Source organism: Chiloscyllium plagiosum, chromosome 14 (genome assembly GCF_004010195.1).
Source record: "Chiloscyllium plagiosum isolate BGI_BamShark_2017 chromosome 14, ASM401019v2, whole genome shotgun sequence".
NCBI lineage: Eukaryota > Metazoa > Chordata > Chondrichthyes > Orectolobiformes > Hemiscylliidae > Chiloscyllium > Chiloscyllium plagiosum.
The window spans coordinates 22,496,508-22,518,671 of NC_057723.1; the positions used below are offsets into that span (position 1 = coordinate 22,496,508).

The 22,164-nt window shown below is 40.3% G+C and overlaps 1 protein-coding gene across 4 annotated transcripts in view; it reads left to right on the top strand.

Annotated features, from left to right (window-relative positions):
- The window catches only part of rnf14 (ring finger protein 14), a 41,113-nt gene that overhangs the window by 14,501 nt on the left and 4,448 nt on the right, over positions 1-22,164 (top strand). For 2 of the 4 annotated variants that reach the window (XM_043703339.1, XM_043703338.1), the window contains exons 4-7: positions 4,754-5,272; positions 12,298-12,526; positions 19,793-19,965; positions 20,897-21,027. In XM_043703339.1, the coding sequence (XP_043559274.1) occupies positions 4,754-5,272; positions 12,298-12,526; positions 19,793-19,965; positions 20,897-21,027 (1,052 nt within the window). Of the gene's footprint in view, positions 1-4,440; positions 4,666-4,753; positions 5,273-12,297; positions 12,527-19,792; positions 19,966-20,896; positions 21,028-22,164 lie in introns of all 4 variants that reach the window. The other 2 variants (XM_043703340.1, XM_043703341.1) reach the window with 2 other exon arrangements.

Consider the following 22,164-nt stretch of genomic DNA (forward strand, 5'->3'; position numbering starts at 1 on the left):
GACCTTTTTGGTCAAGATTTCTGTGTAATCGTGGATGACATTGTTTACTTTCCACTATGCTACCAATTTTAGTGTCATCTGCAAACTTACTGGCCATGCCTCCTAAATTCTCATCCAAATCATTTATATAAACGGCAAACAAAACAAAACCAAGTACAAATCCCTGTGGAACACCACTGATCACAGGCCTCTGGTCCGAAAAACAACCCTCTACCACCACCCTCTGTCTCCTACTGTCAAGCCAATTTTGTATCCAATTGGTAAGCTGTCCCTGAATCCATTGTGATCTAAGTTGACTGATTTGTCGACATGTGGAACCATGTCAAAAGCTTTGCTAAAGTTCTTGTAGGCAACACCTACTGCTGTACCCTCATCAATCTATTTGGTTACGTCCTCAAAAAATCTGAATCAAGTTTGTGAGATATGATTTCCCAGCACACAGCCATGCTGACTATCCCTAATCATTCCTTGCCTCTCCTAATCCATATAAATCCTATCTCTCGGAAGCCCCTCCAACAACCTACCCACCACAGATCTTTGGTTCCCAGGCTTCTCCTTACAGCCTTTCTTATATGAAGGCAGAATATTAGCCATCCTCCAGTACACCTATGGCTGTAGATGATATAAATATCTCTGTTCGGGGCCCTGACATTTCTTCTCCAAATTCCTAAATATCCTGGGATACACTTGATCAGGTCCTGGAGATATATCCATCTTTTTTTTTAAGACCTCCAGCTCTTCCTCTTCTGTGATGTGGACTGTTTTCAAGCCATCAGTATTTATTTCCCCAAGTTCCCTAGCCTCCATTTCTTTTTCCACAGTAAAAAAGATGCAAAATAGTCGTTTAGTATCTCTCCTATCTTCTGTGGTTCCATACATGGATATCCTCGTTGATCTTTAAAGGCCCCTATTCTTTCCATAGTTCTTAATATACTTATAGAGTCTCTTTGGATTATCCTTAATCTGCCAAGGCTATCTCATTTCCCTTTTTTAACCTTCTGATTTCCCTCTTAAGAATGCCTCTAAACCCCTTATACTCTTGGCCACAGCCTAAATACCTTTATTCATCCACATTTTCCTACTCTTACCAGCCTTCTTCTTCACTCTTAACAAGAGCATAATGCCTCTGAACTCTTGTTATCTCACTTTTGAAAGTCTCCCACTTGTCAGTCATCCCTTTACCTGCAAACAGTCTACTCCAATCAACTCTTGAAAGTTTCTGCTGGAAAAACACAGCAGGAAAGGCACCATCTGAGGAGCAGGAGAATTGACATCTCGGGCTGATTCTCCTGTTCCTTAGATGCTGTCTGACCTGCTGAGTTTTTCTAGTACCACACTTTCGACACTGATCTCTAGCACCTGGAGTCCTCACTGTCTCCTCTTGAAAGTTCCTGTCTCATATTATCAAAATTTGCTTTACTCCAGTTACGAACTTTAACTTTTATGGAAGGTCTATCCTTTTCCATAATGATTTTAAAATTAGTAGAATTGTGATCACTGGTCCCAAAGTGCTCACCTGCTCACATATAAGACACTTGCCCTGTCATATTTCCTAACAGAAGGTCAAATTTTGCTGCTCCTCTGGTAGCTACATCTACGTATTGATAAAGAAATTTTTTTTGAACACGGTTAACATTCCTCACCAACCAAGCCCTTAACACTGCAGCTCCAGTCTGTTTGGAAAGTTAAAATCCCCTACTATTACAAACCTATTATTCTTACATATATCTGAGATCTATTTACATATTTGTTCCTCAATTTTCTCTGAATATTGTGGGGTGCCTATAGTACAATCTTGTCAAGGTGATCATCCCCTTCATTCTGATTTGCACTCATATAGCTTAACTGGACAATCCCTCAGAAAAATCCATTCTCAGTACAGAAGTAATGGTTTTCCTTAGTCAAAAACGTCACTCCTCCTCCTCTTCCCCTTTCTATCCTTCCCATAGCATCTAAATCCTGGGACACTGGGCTGCCAGTTCTGTCCCTCTTTTTCAGCCATGTTTCTGTAATAGCTATGATGTCCCAATCCCATGTTGCCACACATATCCTGAGTTCATCTGCCTTGCTATTTTCTAATTAACTTGCTCTTTTTTTAATTCAGAGCCATCCTTGTCTGTTTTTCTACCCTCACTACTGCATAGGATCTCTCCCCTTCCCCAAACTAGTTTAAATGCTCCGGAACATCACTACCAAATCTTATCCCCAGGATATTTGTCCCCTTCCAGTTCAGGTGAAACCCATCCCTTTTGAACAGGTCTTTTATGTCCAAGAAGAGATCCCAATGATCCAAAAATCTAAATCCTTGCCCACTGTCCCGTCTCTTCAGCCATTGATTTATTTGTCCTATCTTCTTAATCCTACTCTTAATAGTACGTGGCACCTGGAATAATCCAGAGATAACACTGTTGATGTTCTGTTTTTCAACTTTCTATCTAACTTCCTATATTCACTCTGCGAAGCCTCAACCTTTTCCCTAATTACCAATGGTGCACAACAACTTGTGGCTTTTCATGCTGCAACCGTTTTGAAACGTCGTTGATCCTGGCATCTGGTAGGCATCGTACCATCCTAAATTCATGCTCACACAGCTGCAGAATCTCCTGTCTGTGCTCCTATAAGAATTACTGTTTTGAATTTTGACAAACTCCACTTAATATAACTGTAGGCTGAATCACCGTCACTGCAACATATCATGGAGGCAGGAAGTTACCTGGATTCTTTGTACCATGATACAGTCACACCTCTTGGGATTGGATTGTTTGCTTTGGTCAATGTTCAGGAACTAAAGCATGTGACTACAACTAAGCAGATCAGAGGAGCCTAGCCTTCACAATTGGCCAGTGAATTTGATGTTCTTTCACCTTGTTTGGATGAGTCTGAGGACTGCAGGATGGATGAGCTAACTAACCGTGGCCCAGTGGTACAGGAGGCCAATGAAGAGGGGCAGTAAGAAAGACTGTAGTGGTAATTGGTCCATTGTAGTGAAGGGGATTGACACCATTCCCTGCAAAGAGCATGAGCCCAAATGGCTGTGCTGCCTTCCAGGTGCCAGGATTTGGGGCATTTCCTCAGGGATCGAGAAGAACTTGCAATGGCAGGGGAAAGATCAAGTCATTGTGATCCATCTAGTTACCAGTGATGCAGGTGAGATACAGGTGGCTATGCATCATCAGTATGAACAGTTAAACATTATATTTAACAAGAAAAAATCAAGATTAATGTGGTCCTGGAAAAGCACAGCAGGTCAGGCAGCATCCTAGGAGCAGGAAGATCGACTTTTCGGGCAAAAGCCCTTAAGCAGGGCTTCAAAGATCATAATCTCTGGATTATTACATGAACCATGTGCAAATTGGATCTGGGATAAGAGATTAAAAAAATTTAATGAGTGGTTTAAGAATTGTCATGTAAGAAATAGATTCTGGTTTGTGGTGCACTGGCACTAGGCCTGGGGAAAGTGGGATCTATGTAAATGGGTCTGCACCTGAACATGCAAGGGCCAATGTTCTTGCTAATTGCACAACTAGGATTATCTTAGATAATTTACAGTGTGGAAACAAGCCCTGCAGCCCGACAAGTCCACACCGACCCTCCGAAGAGCAACCCACACAGAGCCATTCCCCTACATTTACCCCTTCATCTAATACTACGGGCCAATTTAGCATGGCCAATTCACCTAACATGCACATCTTTGGACTGTGGGAGGAAACCGGAGCACCCGGAGGAAACCCAGGCAGACACTGGGAGAATGTGCAAACTCCACATAGACAGTTGCCCAAGGCGGGAATTGAACCCAGGTCTCTGGCACTGTGAGGCAGCAATGCTAACCACTGTGCCGCCCACAACGGAATGGCCCGTATGGGGACCGAACCCGGGACCGAACCCGCGACCTTTGCGTTATTGGCACCATGCTCTAACCAACTGAGCTAACCGGCCAGGATACATATAGGAGAGAAGATTTTAAACTGACTTGTGGAGACAAAGAGCTCAAAGTTTGGGAGATATCGTGGACCAAAGAGCAGAGTCCAGGCCACAGCGATTAATGTGGGATATGATAAACTGACTGTGAAAGGGAGGATTATGAATGTCAATGTAAATCAGCCAACAGATATATTCCTCCTTGCTGCCCCCTCTTGAATGGTATCCTGTACCATATTAGAACATGTTAGGATAAGGATGTTAGGATACTTTAAAGCTGAGATGAAGAAAATTTTCTCCTTGCTTAGAAAGCTGTGGAACTATTCAAAATAGAAGTGCATAGATTTTTGGCTGCTAAGGGGGTAAGGAAATATGAATAGTTTTAGCCAACTCAATTCCAGATTCTAATCTTGAAAGTTGGAGCAGCCTCTAAGGACCAATAGTTTGTTCGAACTCCAATTTCTTGTGTTCTTATTGTGGTTTCAAAATCTAATTGTCACTTTCTTTTTTCTATTTATCTAGAAATGTAAGTTAAGTGTCAAGGACTTTGAATGCTTTTAACTGCCTGGATTGCTGTTTGTGAATGCTTCAGTGATTGCTTGCCTACCTGCTTGTAGGCGTTACTTTTACTAAACGCCAAGAAATTTCCTTTTGTCATGGTGCCAGATTTAAATTGCCCCTCAGGAAAGGGAAAGGGAAAAAGAACACACCATAGACTTTGTTAGCAGTCCATGTTTGAGGCAAGCAGTGAGTGCCTTCCTTCTCTGCTACCTCAAATTTTGGTCCTTGTTTTCTTTTCCTGTGTTGCTTAACCTGCTCAATTGTCTCCCAACAGCTCTCTGCACTTTGTTCTTGCCTGGATAGAATTTGGAAAGAAAATGACAATTGTGTAGTATTATTTTCATGGATGCAGTTCTTAAAAGAAGAGACGCTCTCCTTTTTGCAAATTGAGTCTCCATTAGAAATCAAAAGAAACATTGAAGAGAATTCTGAAAATACTTTTTCTAACAATAAGCATAATGAATTTGGATCAGAGGACAAACTGAAGAACTTGCAAGACTTTCCGCTTGACCCGAGAGCTATCCAGGATGTGGAGTCATGTGCTTGTGTTTTACGTGAAATTTTGGACTTTGATCAGAGTCAGAAACAAAAAGTCTTTAATGGCAAGATTTTCACCTGCAGTGTATGCTTTTGTGAAAAGCTGGGTATTGACTGCATGCACTTTAAGGAGTGTAGCCATGTATATTGCAAGGCCTGTTTGAAAGAATACTTTGAGATACAAATCCGTGATGGGAATGTTCAGTGCCTTAATTGTCCTGAGCCAAAGTGTACTTCCATTGCCACACCTGCTCAAGTAAGCGTTTTTGAATTTTAAGCTTTATAATTACTTGCTGTTTAGTTTATTTCTACAGGATAAACACACTATCATACCAGCATGAAACTACTGTTTGTCAGGATGTTAATAAGTTACCCTAAAAATTGGCCAAACCGGACTAATCCACAGCTGCTCTAAAATTCATTGTGTGTTTATACTTCTTACACACGTTTCTAACTGTTGTATTCCAGCCATTATGCTTTATCTACACCGTCCATTATTGCGCACAAAATCTTTTAAACTATGTCTTGAATTTGCACTTGATGGAATAAAAAGTTGGCTACAGATTGTTGGTATGAGAATTTGTGCTATTAAGTAATCCAATACAGAACTACAAAGCGATTGTGAAAATAATCCTTAGTTACTAGGTGATAGGACAAATGGTTTCATGCCATACAGGACAAATAGTTTCATGTCATACAGAAAGCATGGTGGAAAAATATTGAAAATGTACAGTATATGGAGAGTTCTGGAATCTCCAGCATTGAGTGGGTGGCATGGGGAGTTTCCTGAGCATCGCATTTTCCAGAATCAAATTGAAGTTCTTTTCTTGGTTTGTGAACAAGATTCTAGTAGCAGTCCTGTGCATTCATAGCTCAGTTCAGACTCAGTTTTTCCTGGTTTGCTTGTTTAACGTTTTTTGATACCACTTCTCATTAACTACACTTTTTTTTTTTCTCCCTCATTTTCAAGCTTAATTCTTAATTTTTCTGCAATTATTAGTTTAAATTTACCCCTTCACTCACCTATTTGCCTTCTCTGTAAGGATAATAGAAAGGTGTCATTTAATTTCAGGTGACAATCATCTTTTCTTGAATGGACATATTGTGTGTCAAACAATGTCTGTGTGGCAAAGCCATGAGAATATCAATCTTTCCTATGTTTGACCAGCTCTGGAGCCAGTGTTGACTTTTCTAATCTTCTTTTCCTTAACTTGCCCATGGTCTAAGGAACAGTCAAGAGATTGTCACCCTTGAGTTATAGAATATTTGAGCACAGTACAGTCCCTTCGGCCCTCGATATTACGTCGACCTGTGAAACCAATCTGAAGTCTATCTATCCTTCACTACTCCATTTTCATCCATATGTTTATCCAGCCACCATTTAAACGTCCTTAAATTTGGCGATTATACTACGATTGCAGCCATGATGTTCCACGCCTCTACTACTCTGAGTAAAGAAACCATCTCTGACATCTTTCACCCCTCAATTAAAAGCTATGTCGCCTTGTGCTAGCTGTCATTGTCCGAGGAAACAGGCTGTCATCTAACCCTCTGATTATCTTGTGTCTCAATTAAGTCACCTATCCACCTTCTGTCTAATGAAAACAGCCTCACGTCCTTCAGCTTTTCCTCTTAAGACCTTCCCTCCATACCAGGCAACATCCTAGTAAATACCGCTGAACCCTTTCCAAAGCATCCACATTCTCCCTATAATGTGGTGATCAGAACTGTACACAATACTCCCAAGTGTAGCCGTGCCAGAGTTTTGTACAGCTGTGACATGACCTCGTGGCTCTGAAATTTAATCCCTCTACCAATATGCTAACACACCATATGCCTCTTAACAACCCTGTCAATCTGGGTGATGACTTTCAAGGATCAATGTACATGAACACAGAGATCTCTCTGCTCATCTACACTACCAAGAATTTTAGAATTAGCCCAATACTCCTTATTCCCATTGCTCCTTCCAAAGTGAATTACCTCTCACTTTTCCACATTAAACTCCATTTGCCACCTCTCAGTCCAGCTCTGCAGCTTATCTATGTCCCTCTGAAACCTGCAACATCCTTCATCGCTGTCCACAACTCCATTGACCTTAATGTCATCAGTACATTTACTAACCCACCCTTCTACACCCTCATCCAGGTCATTTATAAAAATGACAAACAGCAGTGGTCCCAAAGTAGATCATTGCGGAACACCACTAATAACTGAACTCCAAGCTGAACATTTCCCATCAACAGCCACCCTCTGTCAGCTAGCCAATTTCTGTTCCAAACTGCTAAATCACTCTCAATCCTATGAGTCCATATTTTGCGCAAAAGCTTCCCATGGGGAACCATGCCAAATGCCTTACTGAAATCTGTGTTGTACACCACACCAACTGCTTTACTCATCCATCTGATTGGTCAACTTCTCAAAGAACTCAATAAGGTTTGTGAGGCACGATCTACCCTTCACAAAACTGTATTGACTGTCCCTAATCAACTTATTCCTTTCTGGATAACTATAAATCCTATCTCTTTTCTAACCTTTTCCAACACTTCACCCACAACTGAAGTAAGGCTCATTGGTCTATAATTACTAGGGTTGTCTCTGCTCCCTTTCTTGAACAAGGGGACAACATTTGCTATCCTCCAGTCTTCTGGTACAATTCCTGTAAACAATGATGACATAAAGATCATAGCCAAAGTCTCTGCAGTCTCCTCTCTGGCTTCCCAGAGAATTCTAGGATAAATCTCATCCAGCCCAGGGGGCTTATCTATTTTCAGTTTCCAGAATTGCTTACACCACCTCCTTGTGAACTTCAATCTCATCTAGTCTACTTGCCTGTATCTCAATATTCTCCTCAACAACATTACTTTTTTTCCAGTGTGATTACTGATGAAAAATACTCATTCAGTGCTTCTTGTATCTCCTTGGATTCCACACACAACTTCCCACTACTGTCCTTGATTATCCCTAATCTTACTCACGTCATTCTTTTATTCCTGATATACCTATTGAAAACTTTAGAGCTTTCCTTGATTCTATCTGCCAACAACTTCTCATGCCCCCTCCTGGCTCTTCTTAGTTTTTTCTTTAGGTCTTTCCTGGCTAGCTTGTAACGCTCAAGCGCCCTAACTGAGCCTTCACATCTCATCCTAACATAAGTCGTCATCTTTCTCTTGACAAGAGATTAAACTTCCTTCATAAACCACGGCTCCCTCACTCGACCACTTCCTCCTTGCCTGACAGGTACATTCTTATCAAGGATGCACAGTAACTGTTCCTTAAATAAGCTTCACATTTCAATTGTGCTTGAGTTCTTTTTATACAAGTCCTGGCTCAAGTTCTTAACCATCTGTGCACTATCATAAATTTACTTCATTAGTTTTGGTTGCTGTAACCCTTTCTAGAGTTTTCAACCTGTTCCATAACATGTTGCGCTATTGCACTAAGGAACCAAGCATAAGCTGTGACACTCTGAACATATATATCAAAATTTATCTGACTATTATTGACTGCTGTTCTCTCAATTACTGTTGCTATCCACCTCATACTTGTCCAGTGCTATGTACTTTCTAAAGTTGGGAGTTCCCTTATTTTTGAGTCCTGTCTCTTTCCTATTATTTTTTTGGATGTCATTGAGCTATATTCTGAATGTCTAATGCTCAACTTGGCCAACACATTATGGAGAGTATAATCCAGAAACCCCTATTCCTCTCTGATGTGAACTATGACCAATTGCTGCTCTGGCATGGTGATCTACTCCAGAGCTCACATGAGTGCCTCTCTCTTACCGTGAATAGATTGAACATCCACAACCTATCTCTCTTTAATCAGTCAGGTCCAGCACTCCATCACTTTGTTTCTGACTAACTTGGAGAAGGCGAATTGTGTTGACTGTTTTCACTAAAATATAAACTGCAATGCATTCAAGATTATGAAGCTTGACAGGGTAGAAGTAGAGATGCTGTTTTGTACTAAAGTCAGGGCATTTAAAAATCTAAAAGCATTTACATAAGCAGCACTTCTGGTGTTTAAAATGAGTTAATGGGCTTTCCAAAGGTATTATCAGTTAACAAGTGAACAAGTCAGCAAGCTGTAAGTTCCCAATATGTTTTCTCGAATTAAACCTATCAAAGTAAGAATGGCAGTTTAGAGATTATATATGATACCACATTTATCTCACTTTCCTGCAAGCCCGATATGTTACAGACGCATAGACACAACAGAGACAGCATTTTTCAGAGTACTGAAATTGCTTGTAATTTGTTTTTAACTAATATAGAAATATGCAAGCAAAGTGAATTATGAATATGATGTTGTTTAGAAAATGGTTTCACTTAGATTCCTATATATTTTCTTTACCTGAATCTTCACTATACTTTCCAAGTTACTTAAGCATATTTTTATTTCCCAACACATCTCTTAACCTTGTTTCCATGTCTTCAGTTCAACTTTCACCTGTTCCTTGCACCAAAATCAACTTTGGCAAAAGTTAGAAATCATTTTATCACATCCATTGTACTCTTGCCATGCATTATCAGTATTGTCGTCTTGACCTAAGACAATAAGAAGTAGCAATAGGAGTGGTACATTTGGCACCATGAGCCTGTTCCATCATTTAATACGATCGTGGCTGATCCAATGCTACTTTGACAACTTTGTGCCCTTCTCCCAGTAACCTTTCCCCTACTGATCAAGAATCCTTCTCAGCCTTCAATACATAACCCTCTGTGTCAAAAGCTCCGAAGACACACAACCTCTGAGAGAAGAAATTCCACCTTATCTATGTCTTTTATTTGTGCCCCTTTATTCTGTAACTATGCCCTCTGGTCGTAGGGTCTCCCATTAGGGAATGCATCCTCTTAAGAATCCTGTATATTTCAACAGGATCTCCTCATTCTTCTGAACTCCAGTGAATCGAATTCAAACCTGTTTAGCTTTTCCTTATTAGACATACCCTCCATACTGGGAATCATCCTCATGAATCTGTTCTGAACTGCCTCCAATGAAACAGTATCTTTATTGAATCAGGGGACCAAAACTGTTCACATTACTCCAAATGTGGTCTTACCAGGCCCTTATACAGTTGCAGTAGGACTTTTTTATTTTGATACTCCAATTGCCTTGAAATAAGGGTCAACATTCCATTATCCTTCCTGATTACCTGATGCACTTATGTGTTAGTTTTCTATTCCAACTTCCTTTATGTTGCAACTTTCTGCAGTTTTTCTCCATTTAGATAATAATCTTTTGTTCCCCCTTCCAAAACAAGCAACTTCACACTTTCTCACATTTATATGCCATTTGCCAACTTTTTGCTCACTTAACCTATTACTATCTGTCTATAAATTATTTCTATCCCCCGACAACTCCCTAGTTTTCTTGTCTACAAATTTGTCTACAGTACATTTGCTTCCTTTTTCCAAGTCTTACGTATCTATTAAAAACTATTGTGGTCTCAACACTGATCCCTGTGGAACTGTATTGGTTGCAGGTTGCCAACCTGAAAAAGAACCTCTCATCACCACCCAGTTGTCCCTTCTATTAGCTAATTTTCTCTCTCCATGCTAGCTTCAACACCATGGGCTGTTTAACCTTTTTTTGAGAGGTACATTATCAAACATATTCTGGAAGAGCAAATGCAACACATTCACTGGTTCTCTTCTATCCACTCTGATTGAGACTTCCTTGAAAAACAGTAATAAGTTAGTCAGGTACAACTTTCCTTTCATGAAGCCATGCCAATTCGATTAGATTATAACTTTCCAAATGTGCTGCTATTTAATGGATTCTAACATTTTTTCAACAAAGATGTTGGGCAAATTGGCCTGTAGTTCCCACACTTTGCCTCCTCCCTTTTTGAATAGGGGTGTCATATTGGCACTTTCCCTTCACGGTATTTGACACAGTCACCACATCCTCTGTGTTATGGGGGATAAACAAGAAGTTTGTGTTGAAACCACAGCCATGATCTCATCGAATGGTGGAGCAGCATGGCCTAATCCTGTGCCGAAGTCCAATTTTCCAAGCTGTTTTTCTTTTTGTCCAGCTTTGTGCCACTACTCTTATATGACTTTAAGTTGCAGGTCCTTTATACAATCTTTGGTTCCCTTCTCTTCAACTCCTTGCTTAATTCTTATGCTGCCCTAAGTATTTTATTCTTTGCTATTGGGTCAACTTCCATATCTGATTCCCAGCTCTACTTCTGAACAGTATTTGTGAACATGCAAGCATCGTTGTACTGACTGGCAAATCTTAGGAAATTTCAATTAAACATGATTTTTAACAGAGTTTGATCAACCAGACAGATTATTGCGTATTCTGGGCAGATAACAAGACTTTTGGACAAGTTAGCAAGCAAATAGGCTGGGCACTACTTAGACTGAGCACACAATCACCTGATCGTTGGCTCTGCTTATTGACAAAATTTTGACTTCATTATATTAATGTGAATATACTTGTCCAGATTAGATTACCTACAGTGTGGAAACAAGCCCTTCGGCCCAACCAGTCCACACCGACCCTCCAAAGAGTAATCCACCTCGACCCATTTCCCTCTGACTCATGCACCTAGCAGTATGGGCAATTTAGCATGGCCAATTCACCTGACCGGCACATAGAGTCATAGAGATGTGCAGCATGGAAACAGACCCTTCGGTCAAACCCGTCCATGCCGACCACATATCCCAACCCATCTAGTCCCATCTGCCAGCACCCAGCCCATATCCCTCCACATCTTTGGACTGTGGGAGGAAACCGGAGCACCTGTACGAAACCCATGCAGACGTGGGGAGAATGTGCAAACTCCACACAGACAGTTGCCCAAGTTTGGAATCAAACCTGGGGCCCTGGTGCTGTGAGGCAGCAGTGCTAACCACTGAGCCACCGTGCAGCCCTTAGTTATCCCATTTTCTGCATTTATCACCATTTACCAAGTACTGAATGAAAGAGTAGATCAGGCTACAAAGAAGAATGTGTTTTATTCTACCACGATGAAACACTGCCACTCTGCCACAAATCTGCCTGATTGTTACAATTGTATTGGAATACTAGCAGTATGATTGACAATGTGTGTATTTTGAATTACTGATTAACACATTCAAAATTTCATTTTAGCAGAATTTTTAAATAACTAGACAAATAATCTGGTCTAGAAAATGATGGGAAATTAATATCTACTTCAGAAGTTCTCTAAATTGAGAAAATAAAAAATGAAATTTGTCCATTAGATTCAGTTGAATTTCTGGAGTTTAAATTTTAGCATTTGAAAGTATTGCATCATTACAGGTAAAAGATCTCGTCAGTGAGGAGATATTTGCACGGTATGACCGCCTTCTCCTTCAGTCTACATTGGATCTAATGACAGATGTAGTATATTGCCCTCGTACTGTTTGCAAGTCAGTGGTGATGCTTGAGCCTGGAAACACCATGGGCGTCTGTCCAGGATGTCGTTATGCTTTTTGTGCATTATGTGAAATGGCTTATCATGGAATTTCTCCATGCAGATTAAAAGCAGGTAAGCAGTATTTTCACATGATTTTATCTTTTAAGTAATTGTTATGTTGCACTTTTGGAACTCCACGTTCATTTGGATTAAAATGTGAACACTCACTGATTTGAAAATGTTTTAAGGGATGAATGGTGATTTATGTGCTCAAAGGACAGTTGAGGTGTATTTTGTCACTAATCTAGTGATCCAGACTAATGCTCTTGGAATATGGGTTTGAATGCCAGCATGGTGAATGATGAAATTTCAATGAAAATCTGGTCATTGAAGCTAGCCTAGTGGTGATCATTTAACAGTTGTTGTAAAAATCCATCTGATTAACTAATATGCATTCAGGAAAGAAATCTGTCCTACATGTGTGTCCAGACTGACAGTGATCTTGTTGACTCTTAAACAGCTCTCTGGAATGGTTCTATGGGTTGTGGGGATGGGTTGTGTAAAAGGTAAGTCTTTGATCAGCTGTAATTGCATCGATTGGTGTTAATGTCCTGATGGACTGAATGGCCTACTCCTGTTCCAATGATGAGATCAGTGATACAAACAGTAAGTGTGAAAGTGCAGATGAGCTTTGATTTTACGAGTAGCACCATCTAAATTTGGTACGCTTGCCTTTATTTGTAATACATTGAGGTGTAGGAGTCGGGATGTCACGTTGCGGCCGTGCAGGACATTGTTAGGCCACTTTTGGAATATTGCGTTCAGTTCTGGTCTCCCCGCTATAGGAAATGTTAGATTCTCTTGACATTCTGACACACTTGTTGCAACTCCAATACGTCAACTTCTGTGAACAGCCACAATTTATTTAAGCAAGTACAAACTTTTGGAGAATCTCTTAACGTACTTCGTGATGCTTGCGGAGCATGTCAAGCGAGGCTCTCCAAACAAGGGAACTGTCCTCCCTTTATACAGGGTTTTACATCACAGTCACTCATGCATGCAAGACAACCCCCTGCCACTTCCCCCATAGTCACATGCCACCAATGTAACGTGATTAGATTATTTCCAGAAACAGTGTGTGATTAAATTATTCCTTGAGACAGTGAGAGATTCGGTATTATTCCATGAGACAGTGTGCGCGATTTGGTTGTATTCCTTTAAAACTGCAGCATTTACAAAACATGATTAAATTGTCATATCCTGCCTGCAAGACAGAAACCCCTGCCTCCAGACATCAAATTCTTACATCTCGTTCCCTGCTTTTGTCATTCCATGATAACTGACTAAATGGGGCTGAAAAAGGTGCTGCCAGCTTATTCATAAGAATCTGACAGCCAGCATTTAAGCAAGTTATTGACACGCAATACACAATGACTATAACCACAAGAATTACTAATCCATGCAGTAGATAGAATCCCTAGGATCCTCCCACGTGGAAAAAAGAAGTGTTTACCAGTAAAGTTCTTAAACCCATAGTCCTTAGTGACCATCCAACCCCTCCAAGTTGAGTGAAAACGTGCCAATTATTCAAAATCTCCTTCAGTGAAGTCCAACCTGAAAACAAAATCCAGTCTGGCAGGGGTCAGTTCTGTTGTGTACAGTGCAGACAGAGCCCAAGCTTCAGGAGATGCAGGGATCAGTGTGGTTCCTGCAAGGTCGTAGGGGTCCAGTGCAATGAAATGTGCTCCCAAGATAGAGTGCATATTTATGGGGCTACGTATGGCCATCAGTTTTCATTTGGCCATCTTCGTGTTTACCTTTGCAAATTCCAACCAGAGAATTTTCGGGATCAAATCGAATGCCATTTTAATGCATTCTTTGCTGCTTCTGCTTTCACTCTGCTGTCAAATGTAACAAAACCAACTGCCTGTTTGGATGTTAGCTTGATCAGTGAATCATCATATCCCTTAAATAGTCGAAAGAAAAGGTAAAGCTCACGTGGTTTATTATTCAGGGGAATGCCACTGACAAAAAGCATGCATACTTCCTCTTCATTGTTGATAGCTTCGTCACTTTTCATGTTCATGACTGGGGAGCTGATTGAATCCATTGTGTCCCCTTGCTCTGGGCAAGCGGTGCTGGTACTGGGAGAGCAGGATGGGTGTGATACGTTCCAGGCTCAATTGTCTATCAGAAGCACTGAGCAAGGTTCCCAGAATGTGACTTGGTGCAGAGTGCACAATGGGTAATATTTCCAGGGGTCTGGGTGAGTGGAGTGGACTTGGATCAGATGTGGAGGGGCGGACGGTGGTCCGAAAGTGTGCTTTACCTGTGAATGCAGAAATCTCAGAGACTATGTTAGCTGCTGAAAGTATCTTTGCATTTCCTCTCTCTTTCCCTCCTTGCCAAAGTAGGTATCAGTATGAAGACAGTCAATAAGCATTAGTAACAAAGCATCAAGTACATACACTGGCAAACTGGAGTGATCCAGAGGCCTTTTGACAGAGTGCGAACACCCATGCGTCTTCCATATTTGTTTTTCTGGGTCAGGGTATCCCCCTGTAAACGCTGCACAGAAACAGTGTATGGTGTGCTAGTTGTTTGCAAGGCAGGTGATCTATTTAGTGTCTGCCAGTTCACAGAGGACACAATAGAATTGCAAGCTGTTGCTGCGTCTTAGGAAGCTCGATCGGCTCTGGCATTGCCATTGCTGATGTCTGTATTGTCCATTACATAGGCAGCACATATGATTCTGGCCAATTGCTCGGGGAGGAGGAGACTTTGAGGATATTTTAGACACAGTGAGTTCTGACTAGGTGCCTCAGAGGAGGTCAGAAATCCACATTGTAACCCTAGCTGGTCATTGGTGGTGTTACTTTGAACGTTATTGGCAGACCAGACATGTCAGGAGGTACCTCCATTTTATTCCCACCTGATAGTCCAGTTTGACATTTCAACCCTGATTCCTTATTTTGCTTCTCCTTGCTCAGTTTTTCCTGTTTTTCTCTACTTATATCATAATCCTTACGCTGACTCTTCAGCACCTCCCCAAGACTAAGTGTTTCCCTCATGATCATACACTCTAATCCCTCCTTTAATGAGTATTATTCTCCCAGCTGGTCTGTTTAAATTTATTTGTTATTTCCTCAACCTTTCTCCACACTGATACTAAAGTTTTCCATTTAGTCCCTGTATTACGTTTCCAAATTGCCGCCTCTGCTTTTAAACATTTATCTATGTCCCAAGTTCCTCGTATCAGCCAAATTTCATTTCCCAATTTTTTTATTTAAACATCCTGACGGACGCCTGAACCTTTCCTTATTTTGAGGGTCATTCCGGCATAACTGTTGCAAAGGGGCTCCAACACCTGATTTATCCAATGTCTGTCCCATATTTTTTAGTCTCAACTTCCAAACTTCTCTCTATGTACTAGTTCAGTGTCCTCAGTCTCCACATGCACTTCAGGGTAGGGTATTTCCCCTCTTAAAAACTGGTCGAAGGCAGGGTGATTGAGACAGACACAGTAGTTATCCTTTATATTATGTACTATGTTCCGGAGCCTCAAACCCCACTGTTACAAGACTCTAACCTCCAAATTCCAGGGGGACTTTAACCTCCCTGGAAGAAACTCATTGGCATACAAGTACATACATTATCTCAGAGATGCTGTCACTACAGAGTCCTGGAGAACGAGGGGTCAACTGAGTGAGATAGGTTAGTGAGCGAGATCAACATAAATCCTACCTAGTTGGCTCATCCATCTCACGTTGCTGTCACACAGGCAATCACTTACTCAGTCTGCCTAGAAGCTTCATATATGTTGGAATCTGACTCTCATCGCCAAATGTTAGGTTCCCTTCTTGAGATTCTTGCACGCTTGATGCAGCTGCAATATGTCAACTTCTGTGACCAGCCACAATTTGTTCAAGCAAAGTACAAACTTTTGGAGGATCACTTAACACTTGGCGATGTTTATGGAGCATGTCAAGCGAGGCTCTCTGAACAAGGGAACTGCCCTCCCTTTATACAGGACTTTACATCAGTCAGTTATGCATGCAAGACACAACCCCTTGCCACTCTGCTATAGTCACATGCCACCCAAAAACAATATAAAATGATTAGAGTATTTCCAGAAACAATGCGTGATTAGGTTATTCCTTAAACTGTAGCATTTAGAGTATGATTAGATTGTCACATCCTGTCTGCAAGATAGAAAAACACACCCCCTGGGACATTCAATTTCTTAAATGTCAGCAGAACAAATTAGCCCTTTAACATCTCAGAAGGATGTTGTGAAACTTGAAAGGGTTCAGAAAAGATTTACAAGCATGTTGCCAGTGTTGCAGGGTTTGAGAGATGGGGAGAGGCTGAACAGCCAGGCTATTTTTCCTAGTGCATTAGAGGCTGAGGGGGTGACCTTATAGAGGTTTATAAAATCATGAGGGGTATAGATAGGGTGAATATTCAGTTATTTTTCCAGAGTGGGGGAGTCCAAAATTAGAGGGTATATTTGTAAGGTAAGAGGGGAAAGATTTAAAAGGGTGGTATGTGTATGGAATGAGCCTCAGAGGAAGTGGTGGGGGCGGATACAATTGGAACATTTAACAGATGAATGAATAGGAAGGTGGTTTAGAGGAATATGGGCCAAATGTTAGCAAGTGGGATTAGATTAATGTGCAGTATCTGGTCAGCGTGGATGAGTTGGATCAAAGGGTCTGTTTATGTGCTGTACAGTTCTGACTCTAAATTGTACAACTCTCATTTCCCATACAAAAATGTACTGAATGCATTCACTGAAAATTAGTGTCTACAAAATCCACATGATTTAAACTTATTACATGACAAAATGAACTTGTCAACTAAATAAGTTAATGATTATTTTTAAAGTAATCATGATAGTGATTATAATTAAGATGTATCCCAGAATTTTGATCTGGAGATTGATGGAGGGGGGAAGAAATGGAACAAAATTAGTAGTTACATGATGAAAGGTGGGTTGATTTTAGAAAGTTAGTATGGATTTCTGTACCATTCAACTTGAACTCCACTATCCAGAATTACTGAGATAAATAAGAGTAACAGATAAGCTGTGGTCAGATATCCCAGACCATGTCAAATACCAGGTTCTAAGCATCCCACCCCACATGTCAGTGACACGACAGGCTAACAAATCTCATTAGAATTCCTTGTAAAAGAGATAAGTTTTAATACTTCATTTTTGAAGACCTAACCTTGATACTTCCTTAATGCTGCTGTCACAGACTATCTGAACAACTGCTTACCTCCCACTGATCCTTTTCCTGAAGCAGTGCTTCCATGGATTGTTAAGGCTACACTTTAGCGCCTACTCACTGCATGAATTCAGCTATTTTGTAGTCAGCTGTCTTCACTTAGCTGGCTCCTCTGTTTTTGTGAACCTCAATTTGTCTCTGGTGCACTAAGCATATATTGCTTGTGGGCCTCCTTCGCTCCAATTCTCAGCCACAAAATAGCCTCTGGAACTTCAGTGAGCCCTAGCTCCCCAACCAATGTCTATACTGTTTCTGTAATAGAGAGCATTTTCCCTAAACAGAGCTAGCGACCTTCCACTCCAGCCTTAGCTACTCAGAACTTCTCAAGTCCTGACAACCTGGATACTGGTAATAACAGCATCTCTGCTGCCTGGAGGCTCTTCCTTCCAAGCACTTGTCTGACCAGTATTCTGAAGGTAGTAACTTTTATGATTCAATTGTCTCTGGCCATCTTTGGGCTCTAGTTAACTTCCCTTTCGTGTCATGTCTTTACTTTTGGCACAAAAAGGAGACCAATTTTGAAAAGGTTATTTATTTTATAAATGGTGGGGTTGTTTCACTGTTTAAAAAATGATTAGAATGTGCACAGCTGGTCATGCTGCCACACTGCACATGCGCTAGCATTTGTAACCTAACCTGAAATGGTGTTCTAACTGGACCACAATGCAGCATTGCCCTGCTTGTCACTGCAGGCACCTTGGCCAATATGTGGTATAGGGTAAGGAAGATTTGTTAAGTTCACTGACATCAATCCTCCTTTGTCTATGCAGTACCTAGAGCCTGTTTAATTCTGAATGGTGAGTTTAACAGAAGAAACACTCGTCTTTTTGAACAAGATGTTTTGTTGCATCAAAGGGATCCAACTGCTCTCCATGTTAACTTTGGTTATCCTCAGATATTGTCAAACCTGCTGCATTTCTCCAATAATTTCAATGTTTGTTTCAGATTTCCAGCATTCTTCATGTTTTGCCTTTATTCGAAGGTTAACGTATAACTCCCTGTTTCTACCAAAGACTGTGTGGCATCATCAGATTGAGTGGAGTTAATGTAGCTTCAACATTAATTCTTCCAGAACCATCTTCTTATGCAACACATTATGGAAGGAATGTTCATGATTCTTAACACAATATGGACAAAGTGAGATGTTCTGCTTCGGGCATGTTCACAATCCATATGCATGCTATGACAGGTTTTGATCTGGAATTACCGTTCAAGTTATTGCTTAAACTAACTGGGTTGCTCACAAATGTGAAATTTTCCTTGACACAGTGTACTCAGCCAATGCTTTTAAAAATAATTTATTTTGTTGCATTATATATTTAAGAAGTAACCTGGTTTCCATTGTTCGGGGTGAAGGGATGAAATAATTCTGTTCCCAGTGGCTGTTAGGATTAAATGGAAAGTAGAAACTTATATCAACTTTCAGTCATCATTATCTTCACTTGTAGAATTGTAGTATTGTGGAAATAGGTACAAAATGTTGGTTGTTATCTATTACTTAAACTGTTCAGTATTCCAATTGAAATTGATTTTTAGCCACGCTGATTGAAATTTTATTTAAAAATTGGTTTTACTTATGATTCACGTACAAAAGTAAAATATGTTTAGGCCATGGAGCATTAAGCTGATTCTCTGATCAGCAGTGCAGTGGGGTGAATCTGGTCAAAAAGCATCATGCAAGAGATTCAATTCAATTTGATTCCCTACAATGTGGAAACAGACCCTTCAACTCAACAACTCCACACCGACCCTCCAAAGAGTAACTCACCCAGACCCATTCCCCTACTTTTACCCCTGACTAATGTACCTAACACTATAGGCAATTTAGCATGGCCAATTCACCTGACCTGCACACATTGGAGGGAAATGGCACAAATTATTGGCTTGTTTTATTTGGTTTGGTGGTGATAACTGTATAATTTGTCATTTCAAATGGTCATATTTCTGGATTTCTACATAATCCTTTTAGTACCTGAGATTGTACGCAACAGATATTGATTCGTGTAGTCTGCAATTTGAATCCCATTGTCATTCGCACCTAAACTTTTATTAGACTGGCAACAGGATAAGAAATTTTTGAATTAGCTGGTTATTTTGTTTTTTGCAGAGAAACTTTCTGCACTGCGTGATGAGTATTTGAATGCAGACGAATCTGAAAAGTTGCGTTTGGAAAAATCTTATGGGCGCAGAATGCTTCAGAGAGCTGTAGAGGAGTTATGCAGCCAGGATTGGCTTGATAAGAACTCAAAGCCATGTCCCCGTTGTGGTACAAACATACAGGTTGAAGACATACGATAATGTTCTTTTTATAAAGTACCAAGATAATTTCACTGAACTTTATATCTTTATGAAAAGCTGTTTTATTTTAAACTTAGGATAAACCTTTTATCAGAAATTTAAACTGATCGGAAACTTTGTTAATTTTGCTAATGGTAATTTTTGCATTGTTTTGGAATGTTTTTTTCGTGTCCAATTTTGTTTTTTTTTATTTCTATGTCTCTAGTTCATAGGAATTCACTGTTTTAACTTTAATTTGCCTCAACACAAATGAATTTCTGTAGTTGTGGTTTGGATCGCCTGATCTAGATTTTTTTATTTACAACACAGTTATATGTTTTCCTTTGACATTCCTTGCGATTAAATAATTCATTAAAAAAATTGGCAAAAAAATTATATTTCTCTTTTACTAATTAAACTAAACAAGTTTGATGATTGTTAAGAATCCATTTTTAGAAATTTCAAGGCTCAGATAAAGCTACTTGTAAGAATGCATATACAATTTGGTTATGAAAACAGTGTTAAAACAGCTATGAAATCATGTGAGAATAGACCAGTGTAATTTTTTTTAATCCTTTCAGTTCTATAAGGAAATGGCTGAACTCTCCCCATGATTGTTGTGAAGTGAAAAAGTTGAGATAAGGAAACCGGTGGATGATGAAACCTCTTTGCAACAGGGAACCCTTAAAGTATTTTCAGTACTTTACTTTCAGGATGTCATGGAATGTTTTATAGCATTCCTATTTCAATAAATTGCAGCATTCTTGGAGCTTGCAACAATCAATTCTGCGCTTGCTGTCCCTACAAGCTACGAAATGTTTGCCTGAAATTGAAACCTCAGTTGAGGTATCATTGTTAAGAATATAGAATGTAATACCTTTATAATAAAAGGCTTGTCATTGATCTGCTACATGTCATTTCTTTTCCTTTCCAGAAGGTGGATGGATGCAATAAAATGACATGCACTGGATGTAAGCAGTACTTCTGTTGGCTTTGCATATGCCCACTCTCAAAAGTAAATCCATATAGTCACTTCAGTGATTCTTCATCACCTTGCTTTAATGAGTAAGTTTTTGTTATATGTGAAAGATTCTTAGTGATACTAGATTGTTCATGTTGTTTTCATGTTTGTCACCTGGTAACTTACAGCTTGTTTATTGTCAGCGTGGCGTTGGAAAAGCACAGCAGGCCAGGCAGCATCTGAAGCGAATTGACCTTTCGGGCATAAGCCCTTCATCTGGGTTGGGGGGGGTGTGGGCTTAAGCGGGTTGAGAGATAAATAGGAGGGTGGGCGGGGCTGGGGTGGGATGTGGGGGGGGGAAGGTAGCTGGGAAGGTCATTGGAAACTAGTGAAGTCAACGTTGATGCCATGTGGTTGAAGGGTCCTAAGGTGGAAGATGAGACGTTCTTCCTCCAGTCATCTAGTGGCTTGGATTTAGTGATGGAGGAAGCCCAGGACTTGGGTGAGTTGAAGTGGGCCACAGGGTGGTGGGATTGTTGGTTGAGTGTGTCCCAGAGATGTTCCTTGAAACACGCTGCAATTCGGCATTCTGTCTCCTAGTTGTAGATGAGACCACATGGAGAGCAACAGATGCAGTAGATGAGGTGGATGGATGTGCAGGAAAATCTCTGTTGAATGTGGAAAGATCTTTTGGGGCCTTGGACAGAGGTGGGGGAGGGGGGTGAAGTGTCAGCGCAGGTTTTACACCTCTTGCGATGGCGGGGGAAGGTGCCGGGGGTGAAAAACTGTTCAGCCAATGCACATTTTTCTTGACCACATACAAACTGCAGCAAGTCTTTTAAATCTACAGAAGATATTTTATGTGACTTTGAATTAATATTCAACTGTAAAGTTGTTGAACCTATATTAACATACTATTTAATTGTTATATTTGTCACAATTACTTCTGTAATAAACATTGAGGTAGGTGGATGATAGTTTAATGTAAGTTCAACTTAAATTGCAACATGCTTTTTGAAAAGAAAATTATAAATCTTTATTACTTATTGATTACATGATGTCCATTTAGTCATGTGGCATACAATATATTGATTTGGGGAATTCCTGTGGCATTGTTTATAGTAAATTCAGGGATTCCGTAGAAAACAAAAATGTTTAGAAGAACTTGGGTGACAAGTATAATTATTTTAAGGTGGTGTGGCTTGAAGAAAGGAGAATTTCAGGTGCTTAGATGTCCAAGT